Here is a 26,477-nt window from a genome sequence, read left to right as displayed (position 1 = left end):
TTACATATATGCACTTCATAAATTAGCCACATGGAGCACATTTTCCTTAAACACACAAATTACATTTGAAAATAAGTGCCAATAGGTCGCCTCCGGGCAATTTTCTTCATTTGCACCGAGGAGTGCAAATGAGAAGTGTAAAAAAAAGAGATGGCGGAAGGTTCTTCACACTTCTCTATTTGCACTTCTCACCTCCCTCCTCCCCGCACTTGGGCAAATTGATTGACACAAGGCCTAGTAAGATCGTGGTTTCCCCCTCCTTGTCTTGTCGAACCAAGCAACACTTGTGTACAGGCGCGTTATACATGTTATATCATATCATGTAAGCAATAAAATGCAAATGGAAGAGGGAGTAAACATAGGAGACTCCACAACCCAGGGCCAGGGCAAATAAAAGTACAAAAGCAACCTGCATGGAGTAGTACACAACCAAATGATTTGCATCATGCACGATCTTAGCCAGAGGTGCTGAACCACAATATCACAAGTTAAGAGTATCCTATGATTTTGTGAAAGGCTGATTATAAATCAAGAGGATTAACGAGTGACGATTACCCAGAAAGCACTGCCTGATGTTTGAGAGTAGAGACTTGGTCTGGTACACAGAGCAGAGTCAGATTAGTGGTGATCAAGCTATTGGACATTTTTATCTAACCCTGGAGTTAATTTGCACCAAGCGTCTGCAAGCCTTTTCCTATGATGGCAGGTTGGAATCATGTATTAATTGGCCCCATGTTCAGGAATTAGACAGGCATTTTCAGTAGAGGGGTAGTAATCTGATAGCTTTCTTTGTTTATTAATATATAGTGTGGCGACTAAAATAATGTTCCTTCAATTGCCTGCAAGGACCATAGTGAAACGTTTATTTTGTGGTGCAATGGGCCTAGCAATCTTGGATTTGGTGTGGGGCAGGAGGTGAAAAACATTTGCAACTTTGCTAAAGTTAAGGCTGTTCAAGTTTCTAAATTGTCCACTTGGTGAGGATTGTCAGCTTCATCAGCCAAGGTGTTGAAGTCACCAACAATCAATGATTTGTTGCAGAGATAGGAGATCTTGTTGAGGTGTGCATGGCAATCGTTGAGAATATGAAGGAGTATTTTAAGGGGGGGGGGGGGTGGAGGGGATCCAGTGTTGGGTGGACCGACAGAACAAGAATAAAGTTCCATGCATTTCCACACATTTGGTTTAGCAAGGAAGGGCTTTGGGATGAACACCTAGGGGTGTATCGAAAACTAAAGATGATTCTGATAAAGAAACAATCTAAGAAAAAGGCGCTAGGATAGGTCTGCTATTGAGCATCAGGCTTATTTGTTACTGTAAGAGTACTACACTCGCTCATCGTAGTGCGATCCCTAACTGTGGGGAGCGTCCGTCACCCCCTCTCTGCGCACATGGCTGAATTCACAACATGTTTAGCACTGGATAGGTGAATCATGGAAGCAGAACAAAGGATCGATGAAATGGAAAATTCTGTGTGCGAGTACGTCCACGAGTCCTCCAACTTGGCCCCGAGTCTGCCAAACCTGGACATTCTCACCAGAGTTCACTTTTGCACAATTAAGCAGAAGATAATGCTGGCCTCACTAGACTTCTGACTTATCATTCCGGAAGGCAAACATCCTGCTGTTCAAGGTCTTGACTCCATGGCGGTCCGGAAATGCACTGCCCTCTGACCAATCACCTTATGGCTCAGAAAAGAGAAGATTCTATACAAGTGAGAATTTCCATCTACTATCTTCACCAGATGCCTCTCCAAACTCCACCCGGACACCAGTCCCCTCTCACCATCACCAGCAAAATCAGGCAACCTCAAACCTAAGGAGGGGTCTTTGGTCTAAAGCCGGGAAAACATGCATTCCTGGGGGCCTATGGGCAGTAAATAGCTGGAGGCAGCCTGGCACTGAATTCCTTGTCCAAAACCACAAGCACGATCCAGTGACTATATAACCAGCCTCTCTAGTGGAGGAAGCTTACAAACTTCAGCAGAAGCATGTGTTGTTCCCTCATACTCTTAGTGACATACGCTCCACCTGGACGCAATGCTGGGGGGCAACCTGTCGGTATCTGGCACCCACCAGAATTAGCAGAGAGATATGATGGAATAACTCTCACCTTTCCTGTAGTTTGTTTCTATACATGTATTTGTTGGGGTTGTGGAAAAATCTATTGCATAAAATGCTTGTTTATTGGGGTGGCAGTAGCAAAGATCATTGGCGCATCGCACAACAGTATGACACAACAGACAGAAAATACCTCCCCATCGAACATTAGGGTGCTCACCATTAGTGTACAAGGACTTAAATCCCCCAACAAACGAAAAGCAGCAATACATAGCCTCTAGTGGCACAGAACAGTTAGGCACTGAGATCCCCTTAGGGGAAACATAGGTCAGATGTGATCCTGCAGCACGATTGTGGCGGTTGAAGGTACACTATTTGGTCACAAATTTACCATTATCTCCTTGTATGACCGAAACAAGTGGCGGAGCAAGTTCCTAGCAGGCAACCCATCAGAAATGATCCCATTTATGGGGAGGGGGCAGGTAATTTTGGGAGGGCCCATATTTTTGTATCAGAACATCAACTGGATAAAACACTATCTGGCCCCCACCCCCGTTCCCTGCCCCAAACAACCACCGATTTAAAAAATGCAACTTTTGTTAGACTGCTCGGGGAAATTGGGCTAGACAATATATGGCGACTTTTACACAAGGGTGAGCGAGATTACACTCACTTCTAAAATGCCCACAGACGTTTTTCTAGAATTGACATGCTGTTGGCATCGCCCTAATTTGTCCTGTGCATTCCAAATGTTCAAAATGGAACTCGCATCCACTTGGAACATACCCTGTTGAGCTGGAGTTACTAGTACTGAGCCTATGGCTCTCAGGAATGACATCTCTAAAGTAATAGTCGACTATTTCAGAGAAAACACAGAGGGTGCCGGTTAACACTTATTGCTCTGTGACGCTAAGAAAACAATCATTAGAGGAATTCCCTTGTGGGTTTGGCGGACGCAGAAGATCAGATCCACTACACAGAGGATGCAAAGCTGGTCATAATGGAGGAATTGATCTTTGAAGCGATGGCCTCTCAGCTTCTTTCCCCCCAAAGGAAGCAAGAATAAGTTCAGGCTGCTGACCTTTCTGAACTCACAATGGCGCTTAAAACGTTGGACAGCCAAATCGGGGAAGATAAGGTAGAGGTGGCAATCACCTCTCCTAAAATCAGAGGCCCTGGACCCAATGGATTCACTTCATCTTTTTATAAAATCGTTAAATCGCATTTGATCAAGCAGCTAACTAAATTGTTCAACTCCTTCAAATCGGTTAGGCGAATTATGTCAATGGAGAAGTGTGCAACAATCTTGATTTTGAAACCTGGGAAGACCCACACGAGTACTCCTCATATAGACCAATTACCCTGTTGAATATTGATGGCAAATCTTACATGAAGGTTTTGGCTACGACACTATCAAGGTTCTTGTTCCCCCTAGTGAACCCAGATCAGGCAGGGTCATCCCAGAAAGAAGCACACATGACATTAGATGCACCCTTAACCTAGTTGAGATCACTAGGATAGACTATCTGAAGCTCGGGGTCATCATCTTGATGGTACTAAACCATTTGAGAATGTTGACTGGACCTGCATTGTGCAAGCATAAACCTTCAACCCATTATTCCAACAGATGGTACTGACAAATTATTACTCTCTAATCACTTCAATATAAGTTTATCAAGGCCATACAGAGCCTGTCACAATTTCATGTGGCAACAGACAGACACCCACTTCCCCCCCCCCCGTCTTTGCTCTCATAATGGAGCCCTTCACCAAAAGAAATCAGGGGTGGCCCCGAGATCCATGGGGTAGAAGTTAAAGGGGTTCCATAGAAACGACCCCTATATTGCAGATGTCATACAGACTTTGACAAACAAAACTCACTCAGAGCCATCATGACAGAGCTGAAAAAATTAGAATAAGCATCAGGATTTTCAATTAACTACCAGTAATCTAACGGTCTGAGCATCTCTGTACCCCTGGACATGCTAAATGAATCGAGACACCTCTGCCTGCTAAACTGAAGCGATTGAATACTTAGGAGTGCACGTCACTTCCTCTACTTAAGAGATTTATTGTGTCAATTTACCTATGTTATTTACAGATTTCTCGAATGATTAATTAAGATGGGGAAGCAAGAAATCTCTTGAATGGGACATCACTGCAGTTAAAACGAATCTCCTGCCCAGGTTTGGGTATTTCTGCTTGGCCCTCCATGTAAACCTCACAATCCCAGCCCTCTTGTCAATGCAATGTAAGATACCAAATGTTATTTGTGCGTGTAAAAAGCCTAGGATTTTCCAAGTGGTAGTGTTAGGGGGGGTGTGGGGGGGGGTCCAACAGTGGGGGTTCGGAGACACGTAGCTAATAAAGGTATAACCTTGCTGTGCAGATCTCCCACATTTGCGTGTGGAAGGAATCAACAGACACCCAAGTGGGTCCAAATTGAACAAGACACGTCCCATTTCATGTTATCCCAGATCCCTTTCATAGACATAGTAAGAAACGCTCAGTCTCCCACCCTCCTTACCTCCACTCACATGTCACCATTATTGGTCGAGAGCACTGAACAAATCGTATCCCAAGTTTTAGGTAACCCAGATTTTTCCCTTGGACTCACAGGAAATTCTTTCTCGCACTGGGCTACTGGAGGGCTCACACATATGTCTGAGCTTTTTTAGGGACAAATCTCCCCCATGATTTGATGACGAAGACCAAATTCTGATTGAATAAGAGGGAAAAGTTCTGATACGCCCACTAGGACACTGGATCACCCACCCCAAATTCGGAGAGAGCGCAACATGTAAACTGGTAGCGCAAACTCACCCTGGTAGACAAAATACACCAAGGTAGAATCTCTGGCCTTTAATAAACTACTCTGCAAAGACTTCCTGATAGTTGCGCTAACATACGTGTCTAGTTAGGAGACGGATATTGGGTATAGACCGCCCATATACAATGATACCTGGTCTGAGATATGTTACAAATAGAGAATGCTTGCACAACTGATGCTACAGATGGTACTCAAAACAAACATAAAATTGGATCCATCTTGTTGGCATGATTGAAGTCTCCAAGGGTGCCATTTTCCTATTTGGTGGTCATGGCCCACAATCCAGACATTGAAATCCTGGTTCTTATTAAAGCGATAAGAGATGTTCAGCTACCGATGGACCCGCATGTTAATTTGCTAGGATGCACGGAGGAGGACATCTACCAACAAACTGGGCACACAGCAAAACCCATGATTCGCCTCTTATTAGCAGCCAGAATTACTATTGTCAGCCCGGTAGTATCATTATGGTGGGTGAAAGTGTAAAATATTCTTGAGGCCGAAAAGGAAACTGCATGCTGTGATGGGGTGTCCCATCACAAATAAGCACACTGACTCTTATGAAAAGTCCAAGGGTGTTTATCTGAAAATGTAATGGTCAGAATGGCTGCTTCGGTTCTTGATTCTTTAGGGTCTAAGGGACTGGGGATGATTGGTGCTAGGGCCGTCCCTTTCTTCTCTCAACTTCGCCGGGCCTAGGACCCACCTTCCAGCCCCAGACATGGCTATTGGGCTGTTAGTCAGTAAGACCAGTAACCCCTATCCGTCTTCCCTTCTCTACATATCAGGTGTTTACCCTAAGACATTGGCTACCTGACTCCCTAGGGAACTTCTAACTTCCCCTCTCCTATCATTGGTTAGAACTCAGGGAATAGGGAATGGTGCCTTATTTTGCCCTGCGTGACTCATTTCTCTCACACCCTCTCACTACTGACCGTTTCCTGTACTGATCCCTTAATCTATTCTCCTCCCACCACGTTACTGTCCCTCCAATCTCTTACTCCGCCTTCCCACCTCCACTCTTCGATCTTACTTGTTTTACCACTCCTATTCTTTACTGCCGCTTGTACTTCCAACTATCTTTACCTTGGTTCATTTTCCCGCGTTCCACTCACTCTACTTCTCCACCTCTTGCTATTCCCCTTGTTATAATTTCTCTCTCACTTAATGCCAATAACCCCTCCTACTCTCCCGCTCTACTGCTGTACCCATGTCCCTACTACCACTACCTCTCTACTACCTTTACAGCTCCAAGAAACTCAGGGATCTGGTGCCCTGCACACAACTCTCACTGATGCAGAACCCAGGGATATAGTGTCCCGCTCCCCCTCTACTAGCCCCTGTTCCACCCTCCGGGACCTGCAGGGCTAGGGTGCCCTGCTCACCCTTTTACTACTAACTCCCACTCTACAACTAATGTGCTTCACTCGGTACTCCCACCACCTACTAGCTTTACACCAAACAACTACTACTGATACCTCTGCTCCTACTACTATCACACTCTACCTCTAATACTCACACTATCCTCTCTCTCACACACAAACATTCCACAGGCCTCCTCCTTAACAATGAGCTCTGCACTCCAGTCGCTCTCGCCTCTTCTGTTCTCTTGGACATCCTCCTGAGTGTCTTGTACTCACCCAACTAACCCACACTAGCAAACTCATACACACCTCCTTAAATACCCCCATTTGCCCCCCGGATTGGCCACTCACCCTGACCAATCAGTTACCAGGCTCAAAGGGGAGTGGCACGGGGAGTGTTTAGGGAGGCTTAAAAAAGGGGCTTGCAAGCCACGCCCCCTATTCTGGAAGCATCTCTGGCAAGGAAATACAAAGAGTTTGAGGAGCTGGAATCCCTGTTCTATAGGGCCTTCAATCTTAATATCTCTGTTAAGATGTGGGAGCCTCATTAAGGCGGCCTTCTTTTCTGGATGGTGTGTAGATTTCTGGAGACTTTGCTACACCGTTTTCTCACGTGACCGGTGTTAGGCTGGTGGCTGTGTGCTGCGAAGATGTACGAGCTGCTGCCGTGTGGTGGATTCCTTCTGCTGCTTCCCGCTGCAGCTTTCCCCCCAGTCAGTGTTCTCTGTCATCATAGGTAAGGTGGGGATTGGAGGCGGTCTGTACATACTCCCGCGAGCACCTGGCAACGTTTGGGGTGGAGTCCCTCCCATGTCACATACCACCATCCTTGCCTTGCAGCTGGTTTCAGGGAATTTCTGTCCCTGCTTCGATTCTAGCTCGTTAGATTTCAGATTTTGAGTTTGGGTCTTAGAGCTGGCCTTTGGGAATTGCACTCTTTTTGGACCCCTGGTTTCCCTACTGCACTGTGCCTTCTCTGGATTTCCCTATAGCACAAGTTGAAAAGGGGAAAATCGGTTCCCAAGATTATTTCCTCTGGCAGATCAGGTACTACCTGCATGGGAACAATGCGACGATCCCTTAACACTTTAATATCCACTTTTGCTCGTGGATTTAGGGTTGCACCTCTGCTTCGAGGCCCCTCCAGGTACATATCTCTAGGTGTTACCAGATCTGGGTCGATGGCCGAGACACTGCTCCCCAAGACTAGCAAGGCATTGGTAGCGATGACTTGGACTACCACTTCAAGCAAGTTTCTCTGGTCTACTTTTCCTTTGCTCGTTTTCAAATCTTGGAGTGTAACCAGGGTTTCCTTGGCTGTGGTCACTTTTCTACATATCAGGTGTTTACCCTACGAAATTGGCTACCCGACTCCCTAGGGAACTTCGGTTTCCCTTCTCCGATCATTGGTTAGAACTCAGGGTAGAGGGAATGGTGCCTTCTTTTACCCCACGTCACTCTCACCTCTCTCCCCCCTCACTCCTGACCTTTTCATGTACTGATCCCTTAATCTATTCTCCTCCAACCACATAACTGTCCCTCCAATCTTTCACTCTGCCTTTCCACCTCCACCCTTCGATCTTACTTCCTTTCCCACTCCTATGCTTTACTGCCGCTTGTACTTCCAACTATCCCTTTAATTTGGTTTCTTTTCCCTCCTTCCACTCACTCCACCTCTTGCTATTCCCCTCGTTATAATTTCTCTCTCACTTAATTAGAGCCTTGAAACACTTGTTTATAGGTGCATTATAAATACCATATCATATTATAAGTACAACTAGTCTTTCCCTTGCCTCTCAAATATGTACAGACCCTACATCTTTTGTAAAAGCTAAACAAGGTCTCCTCCCGAATTCTCATTTACCTGCAGAGGCTTGACTAGATAGCCATTCCTGACTAGATTTTAGCGGGTGGTCCTCATGTAGTACCCAGATTGCCAAAATGAGCACAGTGGTTATGAATATCCCTGCCAGAGAGAATCAACATATTTGTCCTTTGTGGATTCTACTTATATATGGAAATCCATGGATTGTTTTATGGGTACATTTTATGGTGAAATATTATTTTTCTTCAGACTCTACATTCAAGGGGACTTCGCCACTCTAGTGTGGGTGTTCTTTGTTGCATCCCCAACTCTAAATTAAGTAAAACGCATCCCCCTCATGTATAAATCTGTGTTTGCTCAATTTGGCGCTGTCTCAAGTTCTGGTTGGAAATAATGTGATGCTTTAGAACAGAAGAAAATAATGTGGAATGCTGCACTCGGTAAGTAGAGTTGGCAACTACCCATCCCACCTTTCTTCCCTTTTTAATTCTTTGATCCCAAGGAGTTCCCCACACAGGCAAGGTATCTGAAGCGAAGGGCAGATGAAGAAATTCCTGTTTCATCCTGTTAGGACCTAGAAAGAACTGGAACCTGTGCCCCATGCATTTGAGGTAAGCCAGTAGCATGTGCTTCACACCTCAGTCACCCCCTTCCCAGGCCTGCCCTCGTTAGTGTGCATCCAAACCACAACCTCATCCACACCCCACTCATCAACACCCACACTCTACCTCCAAAGTACACACACACACACACACGCTCATCAATGCTCAACCCACCGAACTACATTCAGCAGACATTGAGGACTCACCACTTAAAACGTAGAAACGCTCTTTCAGAGAGAGAGAGATGGGTCACCATGATACCCCTCAATAGACGCATCATTGATGTCTTCATCCCCACAGACTACAGCTTCCAAGACAACCTCAAAGGGAAGACTAGCAGACGGCTTGCTATTATCCACAAGACCTCACTGGTATGCACCCTACAGGAGTGCACCAAACCTGCATCCATGGAACTCCTAACCTGCCACTTTCCACCAAAACTCACTTCGACCTTCCACCTGGTCTAAAAACCAAATCAACAAGGCCTTTCTGGAAAACTCACCTTCGCCTGCTCCAAAGGCAATACAGACTCTCTGTCCTGTCCAAGAAGAGAGCCCACATTCAAGCCCGCAACGCTGCAGCCTCTAACAACAGAGCCAAACTCTTTAATATCTGCAAGGAACTGGCCAATCCAGCTGCAGTCTCTACCTCTCCTGTTCCCTCCAAGGCTTCTGTATGGCTCTGGCCTCTCACTTCACCTCTACACCTCAGGGCATCCTGCCCTCTAACTCCTCTTCCTCTCTCGGCCCCCCCTTTGGCCAACTCTTCCTCCTCTCCTCCTTTCTCCCCTTTCTCTCTGACAACACCTGAAAAGGTTTCTAAACAAGTCTGATCTATGAAAGTTTCGTCCAAACAGGTGCTCCCCTGCTCCTCCAGAACCAATAAGGACCATATTGGCACCCTCGCTCCAGCCTTGGCTGATTTCTGTAATCACTCTTTCGTCACTGGAACTTCCCCTCTCTCCTCAAGCACTCCCTTGTGGAACCCTCCTCAAGAAGCCATCCGCCGATCCTACCTGTCCGGCTAACTATCGTCCAATCTCCATCGCCCATTTCCTGGGAAAACTCCTAGAAAAGCTGGCCATTTCCCAGCTTACTCTCCACACTGAATCTGTTGGTTGTTTCCATGACCATCAGTCTGTCTTCAGAGCTGCCAGAGGCACGGAAACTGCTCTCCTGAACACCTGTGAAGATCTGCTATCTAACCTTGATTCCAGCATTCCCTCTGTCCTCATCCTCCTTGATCTTTCCTCTTCCTTTGACACAGTCAAACAGGCCATCTTGATCAATCGACTCAGTGAGAACCTGGGCATCATGGATCAGACCCTGGAGTGGTTGTCCTCCTTCCTCTTGGACTGCTCCTCACAGGTCCAACTTGGTTCCTTTTTTCTCCGGCCACCTTTCTCTCTCCACCTGTGGCGTTCCCCAGGGTTCTATCCTCTCACCCTGGTTTTTCAACCTATACTTGGCCCTTTGGACCACCTGATCTCTACCTTCTCCTGAAACTTTCAGTGTTATGCGAATGACACTCAGCTCTCCTTCAGGCTTCCTTCAGGCTCCCCTCAGCCTCCTCTCCTCTCTCATTCCCGACGGTCTATCTGCGATTCAGGATTGGTGCGCCTCCAACAATCGCTGCCTCAATGCCAGTAAGATGCAGATCTTCTCATTGGGACCCTGCTGTCCCTCTCTCACTCTGGCCGCCCTCCTTGGGCCCTCTACCCTCAGCTTCCTGGGAGGCAAAAAACCTTTGTGTCGTCTTCGACTCCACTCTCTCTTTCTCGCCTCATATCTCGGACGTCGCCAAGAAGTCCCATTACCAGCTTCACTGCCTCAAATGTACTCTTCCCTTCCTCACCCTCCCCCAGAAGCTCACCGTCTCCACAGCCTTGGTTCTCTCTAGGCTGTACTACTGCAATAGCCTCTTTCTCAATTTGCCTTCTGCTTCTCTCCGCCCTCTGCAACAGATCCAGAACAGGGCTACAAGACTTATCCTTGGCCTCAAGCCCAGGAGCCGTATCTCTCCAGCACCGAAATCTCTCCACTGGCTCCCGATGGCTGCAAGGATCAAGTTCAAGACCCTTTGCATTGTCCACAAGGCTTTCTGGGGCCGGGGCCCACACTACATCCAACACGCTCTTCCTAAATACCTTCCTTCTCAAGCCCTTCGCTAAGTTACCTCCAACTCTAATGGTCCGACGCTTCTCCAGGCAGAGTGGAGGGGGGGGTTAGAGCTCTCATCCGCAGGTGCCTCCCTCTGGAATGGCCTCCCTGCCCCTCTCAAACTTGAGCCGGACCACCTGAAGTTCCGGAAGCAGCTCAAAACTTTCATTTTCTCCTCCGCTTTCTCGCTCTCTCCCTCCCTCCCTCCCCTGCTGACCTTCCTGACTGACCTGTCTGCTGCACCGACTGGTTGCTTGGCTACCCTCAGAGTCTCACAGGGTACCCGGCTCTTTCCTGATCAGTCTACCCTGCACTGCCTCTGTGCCTTCCATGCACTTTGGGGCTGTAAATGTAACCTCTACAGTCCCTTGCCTCCTGGCACTTACCCAGAGCCACACTGCACTGGTTGCACTTACTCAGAGCAATGCTGCCCTATTTCCCCTTCCTCCCCGTTTGCACCCCCCCCCCGCCTTCGCCTTGCCCTTCTCGTTCCCGCACAATCTGAATGACACAAGGCCTAGTAAGATAGTTTGTCTTGTCCTCCCTCAGTCCTCCCTTCCTTGTCTTGTGGCACCTAGAAACACTTATGTACAGGCATGTTATAAATGACTTATCATATCAATAAAATCACAGACCTCATAACGGCATCCGTCAACAATGCAACTAACATCTTCCTCAGGGACATTAGCCTACTCAAGGCCACGTAACCAAGAAAACAAGAGACTCTACTTGAACAGCTTGATACCATGAACATAAGGCAGCTAGTCACAGAACAGACGGACAAAAAAAAGACAAAACAGGCAAGTAGTATTCACCACCACTCTGGCCATTATATCTCCTCCCCCATCTTTGGACTGAGCAGGCAACACAGTCATGCCCACCATGCTCTAGCACACACCTGTCCACCACTGGTACCAAAGCAAGATACCCCCACTGCTCCTTGAAAACCAGTCCCATAAATGCACTGGAAGGAAACTGCATCACCTTAGCCTCCACATCCGACTTCTCAAAGAACGTCAACACCCAGATCAGTGCACTGAACCACACCCTAACATAAGCACACCCATGCGCCACCAACGTTGACTTAACAAACATAAGCCCTTCACACCTTGTTACATACAGATACCTAGACAGCAAGTGCAATATCCAAAGAGAAGAAAGGTTCTAGAGAAATGCCCATCTCAGTTCAGCCAGCAGGATACTCCTCACCACAGCCAACGTTAACTACTACAAACCCCTGCCAGATTCTACAATACCGCAATTCAGTGCCAAATGCAATGCCATCAACTACTTCTTCACAGAGAAGCTAAGACAACACATTGACAGCTTTAAACACTCTAGACATCCCACGCATAAAAGTCTGCAAAATATCAAGATGGACAGAATTCAGAACAATTACAACAGAACACCTGACCAACACTCTTGCACCTTCAAACCCACGATTTACAAAGATGACATCCTTTCCACGTGCCTTATGAAGGCCTACACAGGTGAGGCACTTAAACCATTTCTCAATATCATCGAAGCATCTCTCACAAAAGGTAGCTTCCCAGATTCCCTGAAAATGATGGGAAAGGTTCTCTCTGTGCTGAAAAAAAACATACCCAACCCGTATTACTTGCCAATTATTTCCCTATCACGCATCTACCGCTCCTCGGCAGAGTGAGTGAGAAGACGGCCGCCCTCCAATTGCATAAGAGGATCCCTCAGCACAATCGCCTGAAGGACTACTAATCAAATGTCCAACTGTAATGCAGCACAAAGACTACCACCAAGTTATCGATGACACCTTCCATATTCCAGACAAAGAGGACCTCATGCTTGACACAGGGGCAAAATGTTCAAGTGAAAGCTACTAGCAAAAAGACAAAGTGCCCACAATTGACAGACACTTGCGTCCACTGCACACCCTTAATACTGGTGACTACCAGTCAGTAATTCAAGAGATTTGTGGTGATGTGATTTATGTACGTAGTTATCATTCTGATACTCGATCAAGTAAGCAATGCATATTGTGTAATTAGTCTGACGACTTTTAGTGTCAGAGTCGTTTCTTTCTCCACTGCACCCTAGAATTCCAAACCTTATCTACTCTTTTCATAAATCATTACTAATCTCATGAACTAAGGTGTGCGCTAGACTATCCTTGTTGCGTTTGCAAGTGAAAGCTACCAGCCTGCCTTAAAAATGCACTCGCCACTTCAATTCTACACATAGCACAACATTTCTTACTCCCTGAATTATCACTAAGCAATGGCTAGGGGTGCGTGCACATTTTGCACCCCGTCTGATATTTCTTTTGCTGTTGATATGGTTGACCATGAAGCCCTCCTAAACATCCTCAAAACATGCATGGGCTATGATGGAACAGGCATGCAGTGATTCGCTCATTACCTCTCCAGCAGAGATCAACGTGTCCAGATCGGCCCCAACAGATCTCAGCGTTGCCCAATAACCTACAAAAATCCACATGGCTCCATCCTGCCCACTGTCATCTTCAAACTTTGGGGGCAGGGGGACTCCTCGCCAACACCAGCATCAAGACCAATACGAAGAGTACCACCAAGCATGCCAGAGTCACAATTGACCGATTGACATGAGCTCGATGGATTCATGCCTCTCTCTCACTCAAAGCAAAATCTATAAATGATATGATATGGCATTTATAACACGCCTATACACAAGTGTTTCAAGGCGCGGCAAGGGAGGGGGAACAGAGGGAAGACAGACAAACGATCCTACTAGGCCAGGAGTCATTCAGATCACGCAAGTGCATGGGAGGGGAAGAGGGAAGTGCAGAGGGGGGAGGAGACAGTGCAGTACATGGGATAATAAGATAAATAAAGTAAAAGTACAGCCAGCAGGTGGCAAGTGCAAGGGTAAGTGCAGACAACAGGTGTCAAGTGCTGGTAAAGGGACTGTAGGGATACAGAGACAGTACCCAAGTGCGGCGGTTGCCAGGAAGCAGTGCAGGAGTGCGACTGGCAGGGGAGGGGGGCCTGGGCCCGAGATCAGGAGGGTGGCCAGGTAACCAGTGCAGTTTCAGTATCAGCCAGGCAGTCAGCAGGGGAGAGGAGGAGAAAAAGCAGAAGCAAAGAGAAAGGTTTTGAGGTGCTTCCGTAACCAGAGATGATTCTCCTCAAGTTTCAGGGAGGCAGGGAGGCTGTTCCAAAGGGAGGCCCCAGCCGAAGAAAGAGATCTACCACCAACTCGTTGTTTGGAGAAGCGTCTGCTTTACAATCGACTGTGATCATCCTGGCATCGCCAGGAAGACCCAAGCAACATGTTAACAACTTTGCACTTTATTTATTTTACTTATTTATTGAACATTTGTATGGTGCCTATACAGCAAAAAGTGGTTCCAGGTGCCACAAGACAAAAAAGGGTGGGGGTGGAGGGGACAGAAGAAAAAATAACAATAACGTCCAACTAGGCCTTGTGACATTCGGATCGTGCAAGTGCAATATCAGGAAGTGCAGGGGAGGGTGAATATCAGGGCGAAGGCATGGGATGGGGATAGGGGGGAGGAGGAGGAGGGTGAAGTGCAGGAGGGAGGTGGCCCCAAGTGCTGGGCAGTTGCTGGGGGCCAAATAGTGCAGGGACCGGGGTGGACCAGACTCAGTAAGCTAGTCAGGGAAGGGTGCCCGAGGGCAAGTGCTGGTTAAGAGGGGTGAGGAGGAGGACTGGTTGAAGAAGGGCCTAGCCCCAGTAAGACTCATTAGGGACACCGGCAACTAGTCACAGCGTAGGTGGTGATTAGCAAGGGAGGGGGAGAGGGAAGGAGGAGGAGAAAATTAAGGTCTCGAGAAGCTTCCAGAACTTAAAGAGATCCGGCTGAATAGGGAGAGGGGCAGGGTGGCCTTCCAGAGGGATGCTCCTGTCAAGGAGAGAGATCTGCCCCCCACTCTCTGCTTGGAGAAACATCTGATCTGCAGAAAGTTGGACTGGAGGACTCTAGCAGGTAGGTATTTAGGGAGAGAGAGATGTGAATGTAGAGGGGTCCCAGGTCCCAGAAATCCTTGTTGATGATGCAGAGGTCTTGGATTTGACCCTTGCAACCACCGGGAGCCAGTGGAGAGATGCAGTCCCTGGGCTTGAGGTCAAGGATAAGTCCTGCAGTCCTATTGTGGATTAGTTGAAGAGGGAGAAGAGGCAGATTAAGGAAGAGGCTGTTGCAATTATTATCCAGCCTGGAGAGAACCAGAGCTTTGGAGACATTGAGTTTCTTGGGGGAAGGTGAGGAAAGGGAGAATGCCTCTGAGGAGGTGAAGCTGAAAGTAGGCCTACTTGGCAAGGTTAGCAATATGAGGTGAGAAGGAGAGAGCGGTTTTTAGCCCCACACAAGGGTTAGGGCCCAAGGAGGGAAGCCAGAGAGTATGAGGGAAGTAGGGGGTAGGAGTCCCAATGAGAAGGATCTCAGTCTTACTGGCGTAAAGGCAGAGATCGTTGGCAGCACACCATGCCTGAATAGTAGTTAGACAGTCAGGAATGAGAGAGGAAGGCAAGGAGGAAGAGGAGGGAAGCTTTAAGGAGAGCTGTGTGTCATCAGCATAACACTGGAAATGTGGAGAGATGGTGGAGATCAAGTGGGCAAGAAGGGCAAGGTAAATGTTGAAAAGCCACGGCGAGAGGATAGAGCCCTGAGGGTCACCACAGGTAGAGAATGAGGTGGAGGGGGGGAAAAAAGGGCCCAATTGCACTTGGGGGGAGGGGGGGGCGCGGAGGGTCTGGTGGGGAGGTTAGAAAGGAAAGAAGTCAACCAATCCAGTGTCTGGTCCGTGATGCCCAGGCTATCACAGAATCGATTTGAGAGGAGGGAATGACTGACCGTGTCAAAGGCAGAGGATAGAGCATGTAGGATGAGAACAGAAGGAGAGTTGGAATCAAGGTTTGAGAGTAAGTCCTCACGGATGTTCAGGAGAGCAGTTTCCGTGCCTCTGGCTGCTCGGAAGCCAGGCTGGTGGTTGTGGAGACAGCCAACAGATACAGTGTGATGGATTCGTTGGGAGATGACTACCTTCTCTAAGAGTTTGCCCAAGAAAGGCGTAGTTAGCTGAGCATGAAGGGTTCCAGATAGCTTTCTTAGGAGCAGGTGCACAAGGGAGTGCTTGGAGGGGTGAAGGGAAGGAGCCAGAGGCAAAAGAGTGGTTACAGAAATCAGCCAAGGAGGGAGTGAGAGGCAATGTTGTCCTTGATAAGTCTAGAGGAGCAGGGAAGCACATGTTTGTAGGAGACTTTTCTTAGAGCAAACTGTCTTGGTGACATCATCCAGTGCTATGGGTGAGAAATAGAGTCAGGGGAAAGGAGAGAGGGGGACCAGAGGAGGCCTGGGTGCATATGGAGGAGGGGCAGAGGGAGAGGAGTAGAAGAGAGAGAAGACAGGATGTCCTGAGTTTTGGTTGAGAAATGGGAGGCCATGCAGAGTGCCTGGGAAGGAAAAGGAGACTGCAGTAGGATTAGCAAGTTCCTTACAGATTCCGAAAAGTTCAGCCATGTTGTTTAAGGCCCCATAGATGCAGGCTTGGATATGGTCCAGTTTCTTGGAGCAGATGGAGTGTCTATTGCCTTTGGAGCAGGCGACAGGCCTGTTTGTCGCAGGATGTACTAGAAGACAGCCACTTCTTTGGCGAATCAAGACCTTCATCCCTGCCCAGAGTTTCACAATAGTTGTCCAAGCCCTGGTCATCTCCCACCTAGAGACAGTGGCAACACACAGCTCACATGAGTCTCAGACATCACCCTAGCCCCCCCAAAAGCTGTCCATCTCCCTCTAGCATGCCTCATCACATAACTAAGAAAATTCAACCACATCACCCTTATCCTCAAGAAGCTGTGTTGGCTACTGTTCAAGCATGCATCATGTTCAAGACAGCCTGCATCAGCTACAAAGCAGTAACTACCAAAACAGGATCACTCTACCTGACCGAGAAACACACCACCTCCAGAGGCCAGTGCACCACCAGAAGCTATGATATTGCCAGACTGTAATGAAAGCACTGCAAGAGGGGAGAAATGCCTCCCCATCAGTGGGAGAAGTTACCAACAGAGACAAGACTGGCCCCTTTCATCATGCTCTTCAGGAAATACCTTAAGACCCTTTAAAGAACATCACGCCAATCGCCTATCCCTCCCAGGAGGTCCCCCACCCTTCGCGCTTCCCCTGCCTATTCCAGCTCCTCCGCTACCACTGCACCCTCCTTGTAGCCTTCTGGGTGCAGCTCTCTTCGTACAGTACTCCGTTACTTCCCAGCTAGGTTTACACATTTTTTAAATCACATACATACATACATATGGTAAAGAAATATATCCGGGACGCAGAACGGTAAATTATCATCTGGTATTATTTTAGATTTTTAATTTTTCCATAGTGCCATGAAACCGTAGGCATTAGAGTGCTGAGGGATGGTTCAAAGAATTGCTGAAATGGTTAGAACTTTGAAAAAGAAATTGGTAGGACCGGCTTAATATCTATAAATTGACAGAACAGAAATGCTTTTAGATATTTCTTGAAAAGGCCAAGATCTGGATTGGATCGCATATGGTATGGAAAACCATTCCAAAGATTACCACTTTGAACTGGAAAACATTTGCCTCCAGCAGAAGAAAGATTGAATTGAGGCATACTTAGCAGAAAAGTATGCAGGGAGCTCAAGTATCAATTGGGTTGATGAGTTATGATGGTTGCACTAACACAGGAAGAGAGAGTTATATAAATAATTTTGGGTATTAATTGCAGTCTCATATAAAATGTGCGTTTTATCTGGTAATCAATGCTGCTTCATTTTGCAAAGATTTTATTTTTTCAATATGCTTTTTTGGATACTCCCCCAAAAATGAATTGCAGTAGTAGAGCTTGGCGTTCAGTAAGACGTGCACAAAATAACTTACATGAAGTTGAGGCAAGTAAGGATGTATTTTCCTAAGATGACAAAGGTAGAGCTGATGTCAGAGTTAACCTGACCTCTCGTACCTAAAGGATCAAAATAAAGACCTAATCTTTTGATTTTTTAAAGAATGGTAAATGGAGCATTTTCTTTTATAGAAAAAGGGATGCATACATCCAGTTTTTTTAGTTTGAAGTTAGTTCCAATGGTTGTGAGTTCTGTTTCAGCAGTGTTAAGACCAGACAATATTAGTCTATTGTTTTATAGAGGACAGTACATGGTTACATTTGGGGTTATCAATTGTGAAATCACAAGAAAGTGTGACGTAAACATGGGTGGCATCACATAACAATGTATCCTAAATCTATTTTGAGTAGAAGGTTGTGAAGAGGTTTGACAAGGACAATAACTAAAACTAGGGAACAATCCCTAAGGAACTCCAAAGGACACAGGTTCCTATGAAGATTCAAAGAAACATGGGAAGTCCTGTTGAAAAACAATGATGGCATCTATTTAAAGACTTGGTCCAACAGCCTGGATACCGAAGTAAAACTGTATAGGATTATTCGGTGGCCTGAGGTGTCGAAGGTGGCAATAGGTCTAGCATTATCATTAGAGTGTCATGATGATCATCTTTGTTCCATAACAGATTTTTCCGGATATCAAGCAGAGTTGCATCAGTGCCTTGTCTAGGATAAAATCCAAATTGTTTATCTCAAAGTAGTTGAAATATCTCAAGATTAGCCTTGTGGTGTAACGTAGCAAATTTTTCCAAGACTCTCAGCCACAAATTATGCATTGAAAAAAGGTTGATAAATGGAAAAGCTATCTGATCTAGAGTGCATTTGTTCAGGGGCAGAGTAATAGCAAATATATTTACTTCAGGAACATGGCGTTCACTGAATTAATAAAGGACATGAAGAAAGGTAGAAGATTGTCCAAGCAATGCAAAATAAGAGGTAGGGGAGGGGTTGTCAGGGCATTTTCATAGGTAGGTTTCATGGTAGCAACGATATTTCGCAACTCTTTAATGGATAATGATTTAAAACTAAAATCCGGGCCCTGGCAAGTGTCAAGTTGCAATGAAAACTAGTAGGATACGAAATGGTGGCCAAATCCTGAAGTATGATAGTGTTGTTAATTTGCGAACAAATATTTGTTATCTTTGACTTTTAAAAAAAAGGCTGTTGAACAAAGTCAATCTGAAGTAATGACAAGGCAGGGGGGAGTGGCTTTGTTTTGCAAAATACAGAGTACAGTGAAAATATGTTTGGAACACATAGTAGTCAATATGTTAGAATGAGCGAAGACGCAACCCACACTTAATGTCAGGAAATTGTTCCCGATGATAAGCACTAGTACTAGATCATACTTAACTGATCGTAATCACGGATATACCCAAGAATAGGACAGATCCCTGCAAGACAATTGGAATCGCAAGCTGGCCATACTTTAGTAAAACGTGTCTTATCTCAGTTAGAGGGATTTGTACATCTGTAACAAATGCGTGGATTCTAATTGATCTACACTAATGTCTTCTTGTTCTTCGTCTGGGTGCCCCAGCACATTTACTATTTCCACTGTATAAGTCAAAACAATGAACACAATGTCTGACAACTAGAATTAATAAAAACAGCTGCAGCTCTGAAAGTAGGAAAAGGGAACATGTCTGTTTTGCTCACTAATGTGGAGAATAGTCTATCCTGAATTGTGCTGGGCTCCAAAGGACCCATGTACAACTTGTTGAAACACCAAACATAAGAGACATGCTCATTCTCCTGTGACCAGCCAGCCAAGATACCTGTACAGTGTATGGTAATAATTAGAATAAAAATATTAAGCTCATTAAGATATAGTGGCCTGTCACGGATCAGCAATTATTCAAACCTAAGACTGGTCTACCCTCTTACTGAAAGACGAGAGCTCGGACATTCAACCTACCTTGAAGTAGGGCTTGTTGGAAAAGGTGATGTCCTTGGCAGTAAACAGGTGGACGTAGGCTAGGACAGACTTGATTTGGTTTAGGATGGAGGCTGAGATGTTGCCCAACAGCTCTGCCAAATTGGAATGGTCCTTGCCCATCAGACGAGGGGCAGCCAGTGACTGGCGCACGTCCGTCAGGCAGTCCAGGTAAAAGCTCTGCAGTGCTAGCAGGTATTGCCGTATGCGCTCCTTGGCAGCGCGTACTACAATCTCTGTGCCCTCCATGGCCACACTGGAAGCAGGCAGAAGCTTCGACACTGCCTGGAGCCGACGGTGAAAACGGTCCAGGGCACGGACTAGGAGTGAATTGTCGCCAATACCTTTTTCCATTTGGATCCGACGCTCCACCACAGCAAAGTAGTGCCCCATGAGCTTATTCACAAAGGATATCAGCTTGTCATGGGCCATGGTAGAGATATTTTTGGAGACCATGGTGCCCTGCGACAGCCGGTTAATGAAAAGGTCTTGGTAAGAAGCAATCACAAGGCACATGTTGCTCACAAAGCTGTTACAGCCACGATCAACAAACTCCAAAATGTCACCCAGGTGGGCTGGTGCAGTAATGGCAGAGGCTACAGGAGGCGAATTAGGTGGTCCCAAATCAGCCTGCAAGCTCTTCAGGTCATCGGTCAACCGGACTTCAGCATGAGAGAGAAACTCATCACAAAGTTCTTCCGCAGGTTCGTCCAACTGTAGCAGAAGCTCCACACACTCTGCCAGGTCCTGTGCACTGGAGCCACCATCTCTGTGAAGGAAATCACAACCAAAAATCAATTAGGCAATGCTAACTTTATTTCAGCAATTTTGCCAACAAAGTAAACAGGTCATCAAATACACTTACAATACTAGAAATGGAGTATAATAAACACAAAAATCTTTAAAATACATAATTTGGCAAGATTCACTATATATTCTAAAAGTCCCATTAGGGCTATAAAAATAAAATAAGAATTGGTCTAAAATTACAAAACACGACATACAAGTACATCCATAGTGTCAAATATTTCTTCACAATATCTCCAAGTACACAATACATGTGTGCAATTTTTACATTGCAGTCTGCTTGTGCTGTACAGATTTAAATCAAAAATGTCAAAAGAAACAAGTATATTACCTTTGAAGAACACAAGTATAAACTTAAAAAAGACCAGTATACATTACATGCTAGAAGTGATCTACTGTTACAATAACCTTTATACCACTTACTTTTTATCCACACTTTGTGTATTATATATGTGATCACTGCTAGGATGAACGCTATGTACTCGGTTTGGTTACAATACATGAAGACTACGATTTGGCTACGTAGGTTGGCCTCCATAGAAAATGTAAAAAAAAGTTGTAAAAAATATTTCCTTAAACGGGTAATATCTAGGACAGAATAATAAAACATGTGTTACAGTTTCTCTTATGGTACCACAATGATGACACAAATCCGTCCCATTTTCCCCCAATTAAATGTAAATTAAGCCAAGGGCAAGATAACTGGCCTGAATTAAAAAATAAATGAGCAAGCTTGTCTAGGTCCCGAATAATCCAAATAATGCTCAAACCATTGCATAGATTTACAATCCTAATAGTGGGATATAAGTAGGCTGCTCAAACTCTGACATATCTTCCAATAAAGATGTGTCTTGCAGTTCCCTAGTTAGCATAGATTTGTTCATAGGCGCCATTGTGCAAGGATTCAGCCAATGGCTATTAAGACATAAATGGTAAAAAAAAGATGGTTTTAAATGTTTAAACCATGGCAGATTTTTGCACCCTCCTGCCCACGTACATCCTTGAGAGCCCCCCTATATTTCAACAGGGCAGGGGACTCCATATCCATATGCAGAAATACAGGGGTCTACTGGCAGTCATTCAACCAATGCAGCCTATACTCTTCTCCTCATGGAGTGGGATTGTCGGTGTGCCCTTCGGCAGATTCATTACACGTTTTAAGAATCGATTCTCAGTGTCCTCCAATTTTGTCACAAAGCTCAGCACATTAGCGTGCAGTCAGTCTGGACTGCATTCCATAGATGCAGAGTGTAGGTCTTAATGCACCCCCCCCCCTCCATGGGTATTCCTACATTTCGAAAACGGCCATGATGCATCTTTCCAGTGCAATATTGGGTTGATCAACTTTGTGTGTCCAGGCCCCCATATCAGTGAGTCTTCTCCCCAGATAAACAAATGTTACTACCTGCTCTACTACAGCATTACCAATACTGATGTTTATTTTCTTTAACTGTATTCTTTGCAGTCTAAATACCATGGATTTTGTTTGGAGTGCTTCACCTCGAGACCAAAATCATCACAGAGCGCATTAAATAGGTCTGTTCTTTTTTTTAACCTTCCCGGAGTCAGGGACACCAAAGCCGCATTGTCTGCAAACAGCAGAACTGGGCAGTTGCCCCCATACCCACACCCAGAGTTGGAGCATCAGTTGGGGTAGCCTGGAGGGATTCTATGGCATTGTTGATATATAGACTAAATACTCCCTTCTGTACATCAAAAGCTGCAGTAGTCTCTCCCCCCAAACCCCACCACACCACAGCTGTGTAATCTGTGTAAAACATTCTAATGGCAAACAGAATGAGCATAGGTATACCTATTACCTCCAATCTTTCCCATAGTTTGCCACAAGGCACCTCATCGAATGCCATTTGTAGGTCAATGAATAATGTGTATAATTTAATTTTCCTAATGGTAGTATACGTTTGGATTAGACACAACCCTAACACCTGGTCAACAGTACTTATCCCAGTCCGAAAGCTGGACTGCAGATGGCTAATCTTATTGTTACTATGTATCCAGGTGTTAAGCAAATACAATACAACTCTAGCATAAATCTTGCCTGTAGCATCTTATAGGGAGATAGGCATAAAATGACTGGGATCATTTCGGCCCCCTTTCTTGTATACTGGAAAAATAAAAATAGTTTTTTCCATGTATACCACCCCCACGTAATATGGCATTAAACAATCATAATAAAAAATAGTCCCCAGATTAAAGGCTCAGATTTAAATGGATTACCTGGGATACCGTCAGGGCCTGTAGCTTTGATACTACTTTGATTTTGCAGAGCTACATTTACTTGTTCAAGAGCAATCACTAAGACCTCAGTACTAGGTATATAGTGGTTGTCCGATCGATGTTCAACAGCCCACTATCATCGAATATTCTAGTCTCTTGGTATAGTTTTTTAAAGTGAGCATACCATTTGCTTTCGGGTATATTACAATGTTGGGTTTTTACATCCTCAGTACCATAAGTTATCAGTTTCCAAAATGATACCAAATCACCAGTGATTGAAGCCTTGGTTCGATCGGCTCATCTATTCCTATTGAAAGGCAATTTATTTCTCGATTATTGTATTGTCTGACTTTTTGCAGGTCCGCAAATCAATTAGGGCAGAAGAAAAATAGCTGAAATGTGGAAGAAAAAAGAAGGGCAGAAAAACATTCAAAATCCTAAACTCATAAGAGTAGCGCAAGAGAACCAACAACTTAAAGTCAATGCTCAACATTCCAGGTTGCATTAACAACATAGGACAAATGTAAAGTGAGTGTTCTGGAACTTTGGAGGCAGCTGTGAACAAGGGTTTACAGAATTTAATTAAAACTAAGTGGCCTCTAAAAGAAATTTAAACCAGGCATGTTAGTGGGGATACGCGTTGATGCTTTTGCACTGTTTTGTGGGCCTATGAATTCAGCTGCTCCATCTGCCATAGGGTTCTTGAGGGAAGCGGTAGGAGTAGGTATGAAAACTGCTCTTTCGCCTCGACAGTACAGCTCTGGGTTGTCTAATTAGGGGGGCTACTGCTTTAGATTCTAGGTTGAACTCTTACTGAATGAACGCTTTAAAGGCCAGCCTTTTGTGAGTGTGTGAGGAAAAACATGGGGGATATAACAGCCCAGAGACCAAAATAATGTCACCTGAACTTCTCTCGCAGCTTCTGTGCCAGCTCTCCCATGATCTTCTGACAGTCATTTTGAATTCCCTGGAAAGAGGGCATGTGCCGGTACTGGTGGAGGATGGAGCGTGCCTTGCCATGGTAGCGCACTGCTTGGGCATATGCCTCCATGTCGATGCACTTGTTCAGGCGGGCAGGCAGCTCAAACAGGAACTGCAGCTTCCGAAGCAGTGTGTGGACTCCTGGAGATTAAGAGAAAGCAATAAACTATTACATCCTCTTCATCCTGCAGTACAGTAACCTTTCAGCCCAATACAATACCTGTCAGCTGTGAAAGGGTCAGTGTCTACACTCCTTACTGCTCCCCACGCGCCCCTCCCAGTCACAACATGTGGTTTAGTGAAGGTAGTAAGCTAGGGATCACAAAGGCCTGGCCAAATTAATGGGGCCACCTTTATTGTTACCTGTGGACAAGAATCAAGACACCCCAAGACCCAGTCAAATAATGGGAGAACTCTCTCCATGCAACTCCCTCACTCAGCAGACCATCCACAGTCATTTCAAAAGGGACCACCTTCCCTACTCTTCTTGGGGAGAAGAAGCAAAACACCAGAGGACCCAGGCAGACCTAAGACGAATACATTCCTGAAAATGCCTCCTTCTCTTGGAGGATCTGCGAGGAGAAAGACATCTCTTCCTCAACCAGCAGGGAAATCCAACTGGAGAAAAGCACACTCTCCCTATTTAGCAACAAAGTGTTGTAGAGAAACATTTAGCCTGCCTCCAAAACATATGCGAAATACAAATTCACAGGAATAAGGGTATCAAACAGGCACACAAAATAAATCTGAACTGCCACAGCATCAACCAAATGGAGAGAAAAAAACAGGTTGCCAGCACAACACACCCTCAGGGCAGATGGTCCAAATCCAAAATGCACACCAGTTTTCAAAGATGTCCTCTCATAGTCTGGAAGCACAAATCATCATGCCCTATGAAAATCATATGAAAGAAACACCTGACCGCCCTAGCCAATGCAGGGCTCTGCCCCATTTACAGTGCCTGTAACATATATACTGCTCGCACACTCAGAGATAAGGGAATTAGGAGTGAAAACGATTGTTGGAGCAGCAGGGGTAGGAGACCAAGAGAGAGTTGATTGGCCTGAGGAGCTCACAATCTCTCAGGCTTCCAAGCTCTCCCATTTGTAGGAAAGAGCTGGCAGGCCTAAGAGATTAGGGGTCCAAGAGAGCTCGGTGGAGGAGACCTATATACGTCCAAATGGCCTGGAAAAACAGCAGAAGAGAAACCAAGGAGACCCAGGACTCCTGAGAGACCGCAGAAATTAGGAACCTGGTTAAAGAGGGCATGCCAGACGGAGGATGGCAATATTTGTGACTGTAAAAGCTATATCCCTGAGACTGGAGCAGAGCAAACTAACACCAACACTGAGTGTGGAGTGGACAGGGCACTATATACTTGACAGTGAGGGGGAACCATACTCCTTAGAAGTGACATAGGCACAATATCCCTTACTAGTGAGCCAGACACCCTAACTAGGCACTGAAAGAAGTGTGCCGCTATTTGTAAATCTTGGAAGGATGATCAATAGCAAGCTGGGCACTACACACAGACTGATTGATTGTGGACAAGAGGCACACTGAGCGCTATATCCCTGGAAGTGTGAATTGGAAGCAAAGAAGCATGCTGCGCAGTAGATCCCAGAGACTGCACAGTGAGCAGCTATCTAGAAGGAGACATGTTATCCTATTAGAGAATGATCCCCTGAAAGACTACACTTTACCCCAATCTGAAAGATTTAGCTTATTTATTTTTAAGAAAGGAAATGCCCTTTAGGTTCTTTATAAACCCTAACCCCCAGACATTTATCCCAACCCCATCCTGGCGAGAAATAAAGTGTTCTAATGCTACTTTTGGGTCATCCAATTTGTTTGATCTACTACACAGTGCCCATCTCATGCTGCATCCTAAACCCACTAGTGCAGAAACACGGTGTACCCACATAAGGCTCCAAAGAAAGATGGGACTATAATCTAATCCTCAAATGGAAGAAAGAGCTGAAACACAGTAGTTGTATTTAATTATGTTGATACAGAGTGCTACGTAGAGAAGCACTGAACACCGGTCATATGGTTGGTCATATGGTGGATGGAACCATACAATGGTCATATAGTGGCTGAAGCAAGTACCAGTCTGGTGCTTAAAAATAGCAGAAATCAACTGGATGATAGTCAGCGCTGGAGGTGGAGGGGTTGATTAGAAAATTAAAGTGGGAGAACACGATTTAGGACACAAATATACAATATATATTGGTTCAATATGCATCATTTACAATTTGACCAATTCAATTCCTCTCTTTCAACAAACACATATCACCCATAGTAAGCAGCTACCACTTCATGCAACGTATTGCCACAATTCAACCAGCGCTAGAGATTAATTACGGATCTATGCGATTATTGCGATGGCCGAAAATGCAGACTTTTCTTTTAAACCCCTTTACACCACATATACATGCGGGGGTAGACCCTCCCCCCCCCCCCGCATCCCACCCATAGTAATATAAAATCCTTTACTGCCCCACATAATGTCGTGTAAGGGGGAGGTCCCAAAAAAAAAAAAGTCTGCATTTTCGGCCGTCGTAATTATGAGGGCGACATTTTGGTACAATTCCATTGATTACAAGATACAAATTATGTAATCAGTGATCCTGTCCATGCTGGATCATTGCAAGTCTCGTCTTTGGGCTTACTAAAAAAGAAAACCAGAGCGCAGGTCATCCAGAATAGGGCAGCTTGCCAAAAATCCGGACTGAAGAAGCACAACCACATAACCCGAGCACTGAGAA

The 26,477-nt window shown here is 45.6% G+C and overlaps 1 protein-coding gene across 2 annotated transcripts in view; it reads right to left on the bottom strand.

Annotated features, from left to right (window-relative positions):
- Positions 1 to 26,477, bottom strand: part of VPS51 (VPS51 subunit of GARP complex) — a 141,594-nt gene that overhangs the window by 25,180 nt on the left and 89,937 nt on the right. For both annotated transcript variants that reach the window (XM_069644945.1, XM_069644944.1), the window contains exons 4-5: positions 23,631 to 23,850; positions 19,666 to 20,452 (exon numbers count right to left, since the gene is read on the bottom strand). In XM_069644945.1, the coding sequence (XP_069501046.1) occupies positions 19,666 to 20,452; positions 23,631 to 23,850 (1,007 nt within the window). The remainder of the gene's footprint in view (positions 1 to 19,665; positions 20,453 to 23,630; positions 23,851 to 26,477) is intronic.

The sequence above is a fragment of the Ambystoma mexicanum genome, chromosome 2p (genome assembly GCF_040938575.1).
Source record: "Ambystoma mexicanum isolate Mex_15411 chromosome 2p, UKY_AmexF1_1, whole genome shotgun sequence".
Taxonomy (NCBI): Eukaryota; Metazoa; Chordata; class Amphibia; order Caudata; family Ambystomatidae; genus Ambystoma; species Ambystoma mexicanum.
The sequence above is the reverse complement of the archived record's forward strand: the minus strand, read 5'-3'. Positions and strand labels throughout refer to the sequence as shown.